This window comes from Eufriesea mexicana, unplaced genomic scaffold (assembly GCF_001483705.2).
Source record: "Eufriesea mexicana isolate 0111107269 unplaced genomic scaffold, ASM148370v2 scaffold2497, whole genome shotgun sequence".
In the NCBI taxonomy this organism is placed as follows: Eukaryota; Metazoa; Arthropoda; class Insecta; order Hymenoptera; family Apidae; genus Eufriesea; species Eufriesea mexicana.
Genome location: NW_016910563.1, coordinates 202,322 through 216,028, shown reverse-complemented (window position 1 = coordinate 216,028; position 13,707 = coordinate 202,322). Strand labels below are relative to the sequence as shown.

Below are 13,707 nucleotides of genomic sequence, written 5' to 3'. Positions count from 1 at the left end.
GAGCGACAGAATAATGTATTAAATATGACGTACACGTAAAACAAGATCACTTTATATGACAGTTCTTAATCCGCATTGTCACCTAATTTCACGACACTTGACAAGAATTACTGTTCGGTAACATTCGAGACTTTAAACTGGCTAATCATGACACCTGTCGATAGTTGACATACTTCGAGAATGTCAAATGCGACGTAATTGCCGATAATCGCGCTGGGAAGAACTAACTAAAGCTATTTCTTCTCTTTGTCCACATGCGAGATATATAAATTGCATTCGAGGATTTCGTACTTTTATCTGTCACGCGAAATTCCAACAGGAATGGGTATGAGTACCGTGTTCGATGTAGATACCTGCGACATTGCAGTGTCGAGTAATTTTAAACTTTTTAATTAGGTATGAAGATGAAATAGTAATTCATTACGAGGTTGCGATTTGAACACCCGTTCTAGCGAAAAAATTGCCAATCTTTGTTGTAGACGTAGGTAAGGGTATAGTTATGCGCGTAGATCAATAATTAATTTTCTCAATTAGCCCTGGACATTTATTTTACTTTTACTATCGACTCGAAATCTCGCGAAGGTGTCATAGTTTCTCATCCTTCTTCCAAAATAGCGAAAATCGGTTAAAGTTACCCCCAAGTAAGTGTCAAGTCCTCCACTCGAGCGAATCATTGCCATTCTCTGTCACAGACATGGGTAAAGGTACACCTACGCGTGTAAATTGACAATTAATACTCTCGATTAACTCTTGATATCTATTTTACTTTTACTATCGACTCGAAATCTCGCGAAGGTGTCATAGTTTCTCATCCTTCTTCCAAAATCGCGAAAATCGGTTAAAGTTACCCCCAAGTAAGTGTCAAGTCCTCGACTCGAGCGGATCATTCCCATTCTCTGTCACAGACATGGGTAAAGGTACACCTACGCGTGTAAATTGACAATTAACACTCTCGATTAACTCTTGATATCTATTTTACTTTTACCATCGACTCGAAATCCCGCGAAAGCGTCATAGCTCCCCAACTTTCTGCCAAAATCGGGACAACCGGTTAAAGCAACCCTAGTAAGTGCCATGTGCTCGACTCGAGCGAATCATTGCCATTCTCTGTCATAGGCATGGGTAAAGGTTTCCCCAACTTTCTGCCAAAATCGGGACAACCGGTTAAAGCAACTCTAGTAAGTGCCAAGTGCTCGACTCGAGCGAATCATTGCCATTCTCTGTCATAGGCATGGGTAAAGGTATAGTTACGCGCGTAGATCAATAATTAAGTTTCTCGATTATCCCTTGACCATTATCTATTTTACTTTTACCATCGACTCGAAATCCCGCGAAGGCGTCATAGTTTCTCACCCTTCTTCCAAAATCGCGAAAATCGGTTAAAGCAACCACAGTGACAATCAAGTGCTCGTCTCGAGCGAATCGTATCGATATAGCTAGAAATATTCACGGGTTTCGATTAGGGTTCGAAACAAATCTATCGTCCAGAAGGGATCGACGATAATCAGCCGGTCGAGATAGATTTACAGGAACACAGAGGGTCACTGGAACAAGACAGGGACAAGAGGTGCTGCGGGGATACAGAAAGACGGACGAGCTTTCAAAGGGATAATCGTTCCGGCAGAGTTCCGAACGGCTTTAATGCGATTGACTCATTATCGCACGGATCTTGCTCCGCGAACGGAATTATCGCGGATATCCAGTTTACTGCTCTTTGCTAAATTAATTACGCGCGGCAAGGCGTCCCGCCCCCGACTTCTCCAATCCGATCAACTTTGACATCCCTTTGCATCCTGTTTCACCCGGATGCTGCCTATGGAATCCGCTGCAATTTCATCGATTTATTTCCACTCCGACGCTGATACCTCTAACCGTGACGCCCCGTTTCACAAATATCCGTGGGTCCCCATGATCGGTCATTTTATCGGTAATTTTGTCACCAATTTTCTGTCACCATTTCACCGGACCTCGACGTGGACCACGATCTTTGTTTTCTGCACGGTTCGATTCAAGACACCATCTCGGTTCTTTATTTCGGGATACGGTTTCTTGAGAATATACAGATCTGTCAGAGATAAGAGTCTATTTTTGAATCGTGTCACGAGAGAGTCGATTCTGCGAACTGAAACCGAGGTCCAACTTGAAATAAAGTTCTATTGTTGGTCACGGGTTAAATATGGTCGGTATAAAAACTGTCAGTCGATTTCACGATTCCTCACACTTCCTAAGAAACGTTTCACGCGAAATCTAATTTCGACTTTTGTCTACACTCTATTTCCTGTCAAACCCGGATTTCACCTTTATCTCGATGTCAACATTCTACTTCCGCGATGGAAAACCTCGAACGCTATTCCCGTAGAGATCTGCACAGTTCACCCGATTTCGAATTAAATATTTACCAAAAATTTTGCCAAATCGTGCCACGCGAGTCCTGTCATCCGATAAGACAAGTGTCTGTCAAAATTCAATCTCGCTTTCAACACGAATCGATTCTAACCGTTTGCTAACTGCAAAAATCTCGATTCGATTTAGCTTATTTTAATTAGAAAATTCGCAACAATTTTTAACCTAGTTCTTTCTCTACGTTCAAATCTTTCATCGGTGGCACGTGTGCGCGTATATTTCGATGGTCAATGTGAATGTTGGATGAGCACGGTGGAAAAATTCGGCGATATTTTCCGTCGAGGTCTGCGGTTCTCTGGGTTGCGCGACTTGTCGTGGAAAAGGGCGGAAATTAAAGAGAATCGCAAAGGGAAATCGATGGATCCTTTGTCCCGGGCAATAGTCTGGCCGCGTAGGAAACGGGGACAAGGGGGTGGAACGAGACAGCGGGGAAAATGACACGGAAAGCCGACTACGAGAGTGGATTAGCGAAACGTAATTTCACGACCGTTCCAATTTTACGTGCTATTTCGATCCGCGGAAGCCACCGATTACGTATTCCGTGTCTCTGAAGGACGACCCAAAGATGAGCACCCGTTGTGCGGCTCGACGTGATCCGCTGTGCTCGAAATTTATTTAGAATTTCTCCACGAGCGCGAATATATTTTCCCCATATATCCTCTTTTAGCTACTCTCCTGGAATTTTATTTCGCTCGCAGAAACTTGCTTTCCAGTAGCACAGGGATAATTAGAGATCGATACGCGCGATGGCGGAAAATAGATGGTTTCGAGACATTGAGACACTTAAGCTAAGGCTATTAATCGATGACCAAATACTAGCAACGGAGACCTGATTAATCGGTTCGACGTGCTTCGAGATTAATGGATCTCGCTGTTATTAATCCGACTATTTCGATTCTGGGTATATCTTCGAACCACTTTTGTACCCTTCTTTTAATTAATGTAGGAATACTTTTGATTGACAAATATGAGGAATAAGAGATATCGGTTTATTCCAATAAGTATTTATTGTCAGCTAAAAGAGACTTAGGAGTAAGGCTAAATGAACTAAAAGATTAAATTAATAACTGCTATGATCACGCAAGTAACACTCACATCGACTCTTCCTCAAATTCCGTAAAGGACTGTCTTAACTCTTTGGTTTACAACCACGAGTGAGACTCGTGGTGAGGAATTTGGGTCATAAGCGAAAACCACGAGTCTCACACGTGGTAAGGAATTTGCGCCATTAACAATACGCAGTGAAAGTCGTGATACTTAGCCAGGTACTCTAAACACTCAAACGCATTCCAAGCTTTCGTTCTTTGTTCGCAGTCATAAATATCCCGTTCGTACAATCCTTGCACTAAGTCACTCATCTTTCCACGTATACTCCAGATATCACCCTGAATATTCGGTCTGAACCCTAGACCGCTATTTATTGTCCATCATCATCCAGGTAGGCCTAAGTGTTCCCTTGCATTCACTCTCAAATCCTAGCAATCCCACGTTAATTATTAATTCGAAATGCTGGAGACATGTCGCGTTCCATCATCGCGAAGACATAATCGGCCATAATCTGGAAATGAAATTAAAATACGCACACTGGAACGCACCTAACCCGAAGCTCTCAAAGTTCGCTAACGATAAATTGCACGTTGCACGAAAGATTCTCGTTAATCGCACCGCTTGCTCGTCCCAGCGACGTAAATTGTTTGAAACGAGCACGCAGGGTACGCGATCGTCGCGTCTATTTCCGCGGGAACTCGGATCCCGGGACCGCGTGTTCGGAATTACCGCATGAACGCGGGAAGAACGCTTTCTGTTTGAACGAGGAATTGCCGGTTTCCCGAAACGGAGGCCAGCAGGAACGACGTTAAAACTCGGGCCACAGGGAAATTAAGTAATCGTTAAATCACTGCCAGCATCCGAAATGAACGTTTTCAGGCCGGGGCAAGGCTTCAATTACTGCATCACGAAATGACGGATAATTTCTGTTATACCGGGGCCTGGTACGGTTCCGAAGATTACGTGTATTACGAGCAGAAGCCGTGGACCAAGATTACTTACCTTTATCCAATTACTCTTGTACAGGTTCAACGAGGAGAAAGTTGCCTCCCCTCTGAACGCTGCCAAGGACTTACCTCTCTTTTGCGCTCGTTAGCGATGCTTCCAGGTACGCGGCTTTATAAAGGCGAGTACTTACGACGTGTCTGACGGTGACGCGGCTCGGAAATGCCAGTTTCGATGAAAAATTGACAGCGCCGAACTTACCACGAGTTTGGAAACTCCTCGACTCCTCGGTGTTGATCACTCCTCGAGGTAAAGATTAGAAGGAGCAGCTCGATGATTAGACATCTGTTGCAAGGGATGTTGGATCTACGAGTTGCGAAGTTGAGCTGGTTTTGTACAAATTTTTCATTTTATGGTGAACATGTCGAAGGAGGAAGTTAGGGAGGAACAGCTCAGATTCACTCGTAGATGCAACCATCGCATTCGCGCGTTCTCAACGTTGAACTTACCATGACTGACAAGGATAGTGCAAGTCCTTCGAGTGACAGATTTAGTTGAAACTTTGCAGGTTTGTAGATTTAGTCATCTAGTTCAAGAAAATGTACGATTATAAGGGCAATTACTCGATAGTTTTTGAAGTATTTATGATTGGAGTTTCATTATTGCTTTAATTAAATATCGCCGTGGTCTAATGGTGATATCCGAAAATTTCCACAATGGTGGCAATTCTTGAATGTAGTCGGTAACCCACAATGCCACTTGATAGCTATCGATAACTATTTGGAAGAAATTTCTAGTTAAAAATAAGAAAGCTTCAACTTTTTGTACTCGAAAGTCGCCATTTAATCGGGTTCTAAAAATCGACGATAATTAATATATCAAATTTAAAATTACCCAACGATGCGTGGAATGTCGAAATAAAATAATTCTACATCTTAATTTGCAAAATACCGTCGACTTTATGGCAGAATATCTTCGAATTACTATTTTTCTCTGACGTAGTATCTCAAAATCTATCGAGTAGTTGTCCTTATAATGCCCTTATAATTTTCTTGAACTGGATGACTAAATCTAAACCCTGTAACGTTTCAACTAAATCAATGACCCGAAGAAATACACTCTCCTTGTGAGCAAACGAGGCACGAATGAAATAAGTAAATTACTTATTTTCGCTGAATCAAGATAAATTTGATGACAATCTTCATTCGCTGAAATCCTTGCATCAAAGAATCCCCATAGACAGACCTCTCTATTACCTCGTGGAGGAAGAACGTCGTGAAAGGTATCACGTCGACTTCTTCCCAAACTTTCCTGCACGTGGAACCGCAAACTCGGTTCGACAGGGGATTCTACTCGCTGAAGACACGGAAGCAGAGCCGAGAAAGGGCAGAGCAGACACGGCGGGATCCTTACCTCTTTGATCTTCTCGCGGCGCTGATTAGTCACGTCATCCAGGGGTGGATTAGGCGGTTTAATGACGTAGGGTCCGGGAACGGGAACCGGCGGGGGTCCGACCGCGGACGGCTCGGCCTGTTTGTGCTTCGAGTCCACCCGTCGATCCTTATCTTCGGGTTTCGGCTCGTCCTGGCCAGGAATCACGTTGCTCTGCACCCAGGCGGGGTTCAGTTGCTGTTCGTTTCCGGCGCCACGCCACGCTCCACGACGTTCGCCAGGTCGCGACGCGTGACGAACGTGCCGGTCAGAAGGACGATCAGTATCACGGACAGGAGTCCGCTGATCGCCAGCCTCTGCATTAGCCGCATCTCGTCCAGGCACTTGCTGCACTCCCACAAGCCGCCCGGAGTTGCAGACGTTGCGCTCGTATTGACGGAGCTGTGTGTACAATATTATTTTCTCTTTGGTAGCTTTCGCATCGGATCGTGTGCGCGCTAGCTTTAGACAGAGTTAGAGCACGCGAAGAGTGTCGTTTCATGGAAATTTTTGGGGGCAATTTAGCACGTTCCATTTGTAAGAAGGAGACGTTTGATGGAATTTTTTCGAGTAGGAAAATTAGGATTTTATTGGAGTAATCGAGGTAGACTTTTCCTAGGAGAGGTTGGAAGAGTAGAAAGTGTCACGAATAACGAATTAAAATAAATATTCGATTATGTAAGGATAGGAAATATTACGTATTTTATTGCAAATTATACTTCATTCGTTAATTTATAATAAATTTATATAAAATTTTTATACACCGAGATGGGTCACGTTGAAATATTCTATACCGTACACTATTTTCCTTTTTAAATCGGAAATTGGACGAAAAAGACCGTAATGGGAAAGAAAAAAAAGAAATTTTATATACAATTTTTATACACCGAGACAGATCACGCTGAAACAGTTTATACCGTGCATTATTTTCCTTTTTAAATCGGCACTTAAACGAAAAAGACTGATAAAACAGAAAAAAAGAAGGAATTTTTCAAAAGTAAATGAAAAATCGGAAAATGTTTCGGCGTGGACAGAGAGAGAGCAACGCGTAGAAGGATTTGTGCCGGATCCATGGAAGGTGGAAAATAAGGAACGCGAAGCTCGCAATCGACGATTAGCTTTCGAGTCGACCGAGCCGGGGGTGAACAGCGTGAAATCAGTCGGGGGTGCGAACACACCGGAGGCACTTACTTGCGAGCCACCTGTTGTGGGTAATTCGAGCACCCCGACGAGTGCTCAATGGTCGTTTTAAGTAGCCTTCAAACGACGGCGGCCGCGCGTTTTCAGCTCGCGTCCCGCTGCTTCGATCTCATCGACTCGGAATTCTCGCCAGCTGCGAAGAAGAAAATTCACTGCGTTCAGGGACAAGGCGCGGAGAAAACACCTTTCTTCTTATCCCGTGATGGTTGTCTAGTGAGTTTGACTCGCTTTCGTCGAAATTCGCGTTACTTCGACGACGATAAATGCAAAATTTAGATCGATCCTCTCGCTATTTTCTTTCCCTCGTCGCCATATTGGCTCGTATATCGCAATTGCTATTACTCCGTGATCATCGATTAAATTGACACTAACATATCACGAAACCCTCGAGAGCTTAGAATTATTTGAAATATTCATGAAAAAGAATAAAGCAGCACGTAACAGGGTGCATTTTCGTTTCGTTGGTAAAATTATTTTCAGTCATTCCACCGTGTTACGTGTGGCTGTAGCAAAGAGAGAGGTTATGTATAACGAATTCATTTCGTTCCTAATTAATTTACATATTGCGTGTAATTTCAGTAGCTGCGGACATTACAAGATTTTCCAATTGGAAATTATTTCAATACGCCGTGAGGATAATTAATCTCCCACGTTAAGGGGATTTCTTCGATGTTTGTAATCAGACGGAATTAAATACAGATACGAACAATTGACGCCATTGTGTCGAAAATCGACTCCCTGACGAGACGTTTGAATTAAATATGAAATAATTACCGCGGTCGGATTTTGCTGTTTTATTGCAATTGTTCACGGAAATAAAGCAAAGTTTTGCCGACGGAATAAAGCGGTCCTCACAACGAGTTCTAATTTATTCGTGGAAAAATCGAGACGAAATGGGGATTCTACGGGGGAACGTTGCGCGGGAAATTTAAATAGGGAGAAATATTCGGGTATCGAGAGACAATGGTGATTGTTAAGCCACGCGAGGATGTAATTGTTCAGCCATCAATGAAACGCATTTTCGTTCCAATATGCATTAAACGCACCGCGCGTTATGTGCAGTTTCAATGACACCGCAATCTCGATTATCGGCCGTGGGTGATCGCGTTTTCGAATTAACAAATCAGTGCCTGTTATCAATTTAACTTTTAATTAAGGACAATGCCACCTGCGTACTCGCGCTGGCCTGACGCACGCGAGCATAACTCTTTGTTGCAACGCGGGTACACCGTTCCGATGCTACACGCGGCCAGATTTCAATTCGAAACGGGCTAACGAAAATAATTGCCCATTTTTATTAGCCCCGTGCATTAGCGTTAAACGCCACGGGCACGCTGTTAAAAGCAATCGAAAAATCTTTACCGAGTAACACGCTGTAAAATAATGGCATTTCTATAATCGAGTCGGGCAAGTATTAGTATCTTATCCCGATACAGTGTATCGGTGTAATTTAATACGTGTTATATCGGTGTAATTTAATACGTGTTAAAGTAATCATTGTCTAATCATCGCGGAGTTACAAGGATTGTCCGATAAATTGAAATTCCTGGAAGAAAAGGGTGTAGACGAGGATAAACAGAAAATGAAAGTTGATATTTCGCTAATTATTAAATTTCGAAATTCCATATGTTGAAAAGATAAGTTTAGTTATGTACAAAAATTAATATAAGGTGTGAGTAATTAGTTTGGAAGATCTAGATATTCCGAGAACGAATGTTTATATGAATATTAGATGAAAATTGGGGGTTTAGGCGAATTGCGTCACGTACCCCCTTGACATCCTCTCAGTCAATCTCAGTCAGATTGATATACCTTTCTCAATGGTTATTATTTAGCATATTTCTTTCAAAGTTAGTGTTACGCGGTGCATATGGAACATCTTACCTTGAAATACCTAACTGAGCAATGAGGTCGATATTTCTAAGGTTTATAATACGATGGTATAGACAGACTATTTTAGAGTTAGACTTTAGGTATATTGGGGGAGAATGAAACAAATTATTTTTCAAATCTTAATTTCGTCCACGCTCAATAACCAAAAGACGTGTTATAAAAGTCGGTAATTCCGAAGGGTCATCCAGAAGTTTCGAATGTTATTTAAAATAAAATTAATACATAATAAAATAATAAAATAACGTTAAAAAGTTTTATTGTGTCTCAAATCATTTTAAGTTTACTGTAAAGAACTCATGAAATAAGCGGGAGCGGCTAACTGCGCTCGAGTTGCTGGTTCACCTGACCGAAACGGGCCTCGAGCGCAAAGGGTTAATTAATAAAAGAATTTAAAAGAAAATAATTTATTTAATATATTTATATATTTATTTATATATTTAATAAATATACGTAGGAATGCATCCGTTAATGTGGGAAAGAAAAGCTTAGGTATTTCCACTTCTAGAGACATGGAGGGGCCCTCCAGTCAATGGGGTCGAGCAGACTATGATTCTCAGACATGGGGACCCCCTCGAATGCTTAGACTAGCCCTTGATAAAAATAATTTGTTTGCGAGTAGACCATGGGACAGAGCTTTTCCATGACAAGATACTGTGTCTTCTGTAGCAGCCACCCCCCCCCCCCCCCCCTCGTGTAAATACATCCCTTCTATTAACACGAAATAGTGCCGTAATTTCTTAAATACTCACGACATTTCTTCACATATATATATCGTAATTATTTTACAATTATAAATCCATAATCCCCATACTAAATTTGATGGAAACAAGAAATTGTTTACTATAAATTCTTTTTCATTTTCTTCTCTTACTATCTTACGTCCCCAGTCATATATACGATTCAATCATAAATGACAGAAATTAGAATGCAATGGATTAGAAAATACGTAAATGGTTTCTCCCATAATACAAAAATTATTAGAAAATAATAATACAGTATATCAGCCTGTACCAAAATTATCAGAAACCTATGAAACCGTGCAATCACGGTTTCAGCCTGACCAATACGCAACGTTCTCGCCTATGCAAATTTCACCGAACGAAAATTACTAACCATCGACGCAGTACCGTAGTGGCAATTTAATTCACCCGAGCCAGGAATAAGTAATCCATCGGAGCGAGAGTGAGAAATTACGCGGGGATTTTCCGTTCGGCGAACTTGCCGGGCATTTCTTCGACGAAACGATATCCCGCGGATCGATCGGGGAATAGAAGGAAAAGGATACACGGGTGGCGCGACGCGCGAATCAGAGGAGCAGGCAGATTGGAGATTCCAAAGTCTCTGCCGAAACGTGATCACTGCATTTTTTATCGGGCCCGAGGCATCGCGAGATTTCTCTCGGCCTCCTCGCATCGAGAGTCCGCGCGCATTTTATCACCCGGTCGCTGCAGGCGTTACACCTGCAGACCCCCTGTTTTCGTTCCTTTTTGCGGCCCGAGCCGGGCTTCTCTCCACCTCGAATCCTCCGTCTGCCTGTTCCCGGCTCCGCCGGCGAGGTTCGTCCTGCCAAGGAACATAGAATTTTTGGAAATTCCAGTGACAGCGACGCGACCAAGCGAAACGAAGTTGCAACGTGCAGGTAATTTTTGACGGCAGGCTTCTGCCATTTTCTCTTCAGGACAATGGGGTACCCTATCATATAACGCAGTTTAATCTATAGCACTGCAAACACCAGCAAAGTTTAGCTCGTCACGATCACGCGAATTTAATTATGATTAATACATTTTAATCGACACAAAATTCAAAAAATTTCCAAATTTTTTAACTGTTGGAATGCTAAAGACATGAGTCGAGACATCTTACATATAACCTCGATGTTAAAATGTTTTTTGATTACATACTAATGTATGATTGTGTACGTGTCGGTCGGTCACCAGCTAAATTATTTTATTCAAACGACTCAGTCTCTATGGAATCGTTGTACAGCACACACCGATTGAGTTATCAATTATAAAGCGTCATCTTTTTATAATTAGTGTTCCTTTCTTTTTAACTCCACTGCCATACCTAATTCTATCAGGAGTTGCAAGGTGCAGGTAATTTTTGACGGCAGGCTTCTGCCATTTTCTTTTCAGGATAATGGTACCCTCTCATATAATGCAGTTTAATCTATAGCACTGCAGAGGTAAGCAAAGTCTAGCTCGTCACAATCACGCGAATTTAACACTTGAACTGCCAACCCAGTCAAAATGACTGGTCCCAGAATTTTAAGAATAAAATTGGTATCAATTCATATTAAGAAAGAACTGTGATCAATATATTCACTCATATTCATCGTATCGCTGAAATTACTATAATATGTGCACGTTATAGTTAGGTACCCATTAAAAATCGGTAGTTCTAGTGTTAATTATGATTAATATATCTTAATCAGCACAAAATTCAAAAAATTTCCAAATTTTTTAACCAATTTTATCGTGGATGGAATAAACCTGCAGTGATTGTGTAAAATCGAATACCTCTTCAATGTATAATTTCTCGTAATCAAGGTTGTATTCCAAGTAGAAATTTATTTTCGCTACAACTTACATGGGAACTTTGAAGAACAGTGTGGCTAAGTACATAGCAGATCTTTTACAGTAACACTTCAAATTACTAGCAATATATTGGCAATATTTTTATATGTGAATTAGGAAATAAAATATATATAAAATATTTTTGTACGTGATGCAGGAACGATCAGGGTTGGAGTGAGTAATAAGACAATCAGAATGACTAAAGGATAAAAGTTAGCCACTTTGGAGTTTATCTAATGTACATAGATAAACACGAATAGATGACTAAACAGTTATCCGATATTAAATTACAATGTAAAGACTTAAAAAGTCAAACAGACTATAGACAGGTACCCTTAAACTATGCATTTAGCCGAATTTCTTAATCGTTTGCACATTTACACTTAAAATATATCTTCTCGGTATAGGATGTTAACCCTTTGCACTCGAGAGCTGACCTTCAGTCACTATTTCATAAAACTTGGAAGATCGTTATTAATTAATATATCAAATCTGAGGTAATGTAAGAGTGTGCGAGATATCGAAATTAAATAACTCTACCTGTTAATTATTATACGATTTCCTACTTACTTCTAGAAATATATTATCAGCCTTATAGCAGAAAATTTTTCAACTCGTATACCTCTTTCTAGGTCGTCTAGTGCAAAGGGTTAATATCCAGCCAAATCATTGTTCCTCGTTATATTTGCCTCGAGTTTGGAACCCTATCGAAATAAAATATACAAAATTCTGCGGATAATAAAAGCTCATGGAGATATCCATAGAACCATATCGACATATGGAGTAAACGAAATTCCATCCTTGCAGATCGTATTTTCGCGTGACTATAGCACATCAGTAGGAAGTTAAACAGTCTCGCGGGGACCCACGATCAGAATGCTCAAAAGTATAGCAAAATCATCGCGGCCACTTACGTAACCCAACGCTCTGCCTTGCATCCTCGTCGACCCTGTAATTTCTTTCACGCCGGATCGACGACTAAGCCCTTCTCGGGCTTATCCACAATTACACCTCAGTCGCGGTGATACCTCGATTATGGCAACAGGCAGTGGGAATCTTCGTTCGGAAACGGAAGCAAGAACACGGGAAACGCAAATTGCATCTTGCCTTTGATATCTTATCACGAGTCTACGGGAGCGTAACTCGGAATAATTAGTAGCTGCCAGGGATTAATCTCCCTGCCGCATATTCGACCCTCGTTATCGTTTCAATTATTATTCCGAACGCGAGGGGGCACAAATTGGTCGTCTACTTTCTCGACGTCCTCCCTGTCTTTCACCCTAACAAAAAAAAACAAAAGAAAAAAAATTCTCGAACCGAAAAGAAGGGGGGCAAGAGTGTCTTCCGGGGGAAGAATCGTTAAAGGAAATCAAAGAAACGCGGTAAAAATGGTGGAAAATTACGAAACGCGTGCGAACGGGCCCCCCTCGATGCGACAGCAGGGTCCCAAAGACGCGAAGAACGGAGAATAAAATATAAAGGTATACTCGAAGAGAAGTACCAAAGACGTGGAATCGTGGAAGAAATCGAGGAAGAAATGGCGGAAGAGCCAGGGACCCTGTGACAACGAAATAAGGAAGGGTACAAGCGAAAGCCAAAAACTGGGAAAAAGGAGACACAGGATATACCGGTGAGAGACAAAGGACGAGGTGTTATCGGGACGAAGGAGGAGGAGGGGAGAAATGGGAGAAAAGGGAGAGAAGAAAAGGAAGAAAATAAGGGGGACGCAGGAGAGTGGCGGGTAGAAAAAGGAGGAACGACGGAGGAGAAAAGGAAGGAAGGAAACGAGAAGGAAGGAGAGAGTGGGAGAGAAGGGGGAGAGGATGTTGTATGAAGGAAATAAGGGCGAAACGGAGAGGACAGGAGAGGGAAAGAAGATAAATCGTCGAAGGTACACTCGGTAGCCAATAAATCGTGCACAGGGGCCCCGAGGTTAGCAAGATTGCTACGTGTCACATTCTTGCGGAAAATTGGACCGGTGGAAGTGCTTTAAAGCCAGGCAAATTCGCGTCGCGAATGGACACGTACGTGGACGTGCCCGACCACCCACCAATTTCGAAAAAATTCCCGGGAAAATGCCATTTCTCTGACTTCGTTCCCCTTCATTTCGAATCCTGCATCCAGCGTATCGTCCCGGAATCCTGTTATTTATTATTATCGTCCTTTTTTTTTTTATCTCCTTTTTTATCTCCTTTTTTCCCTGCTTTCCCTA

General features: G+C 41.9%; 1 protein-coding gene across 1 annotated transcript in view; it reads right to left on the bottom strand.

Annotated features, from left to right (window-relative positions):
* Window positions 1–13,707, bottom strand: part of LOC108550041 (uncharacterized) — a 124,934-nt gene that overhangs the window by 55,461 nt on the left and 55,766 nt on the right. The window contains 2 exon segments of the mRNA XM_017903639.1: window positions 5,809–6,032; window positions 6,035–6,228. Of these exon segments, the coding sequence (XP_017759128.1) occupies window positions 5,809–6,032; window positions 6,035–6,228 (418 nt within the window).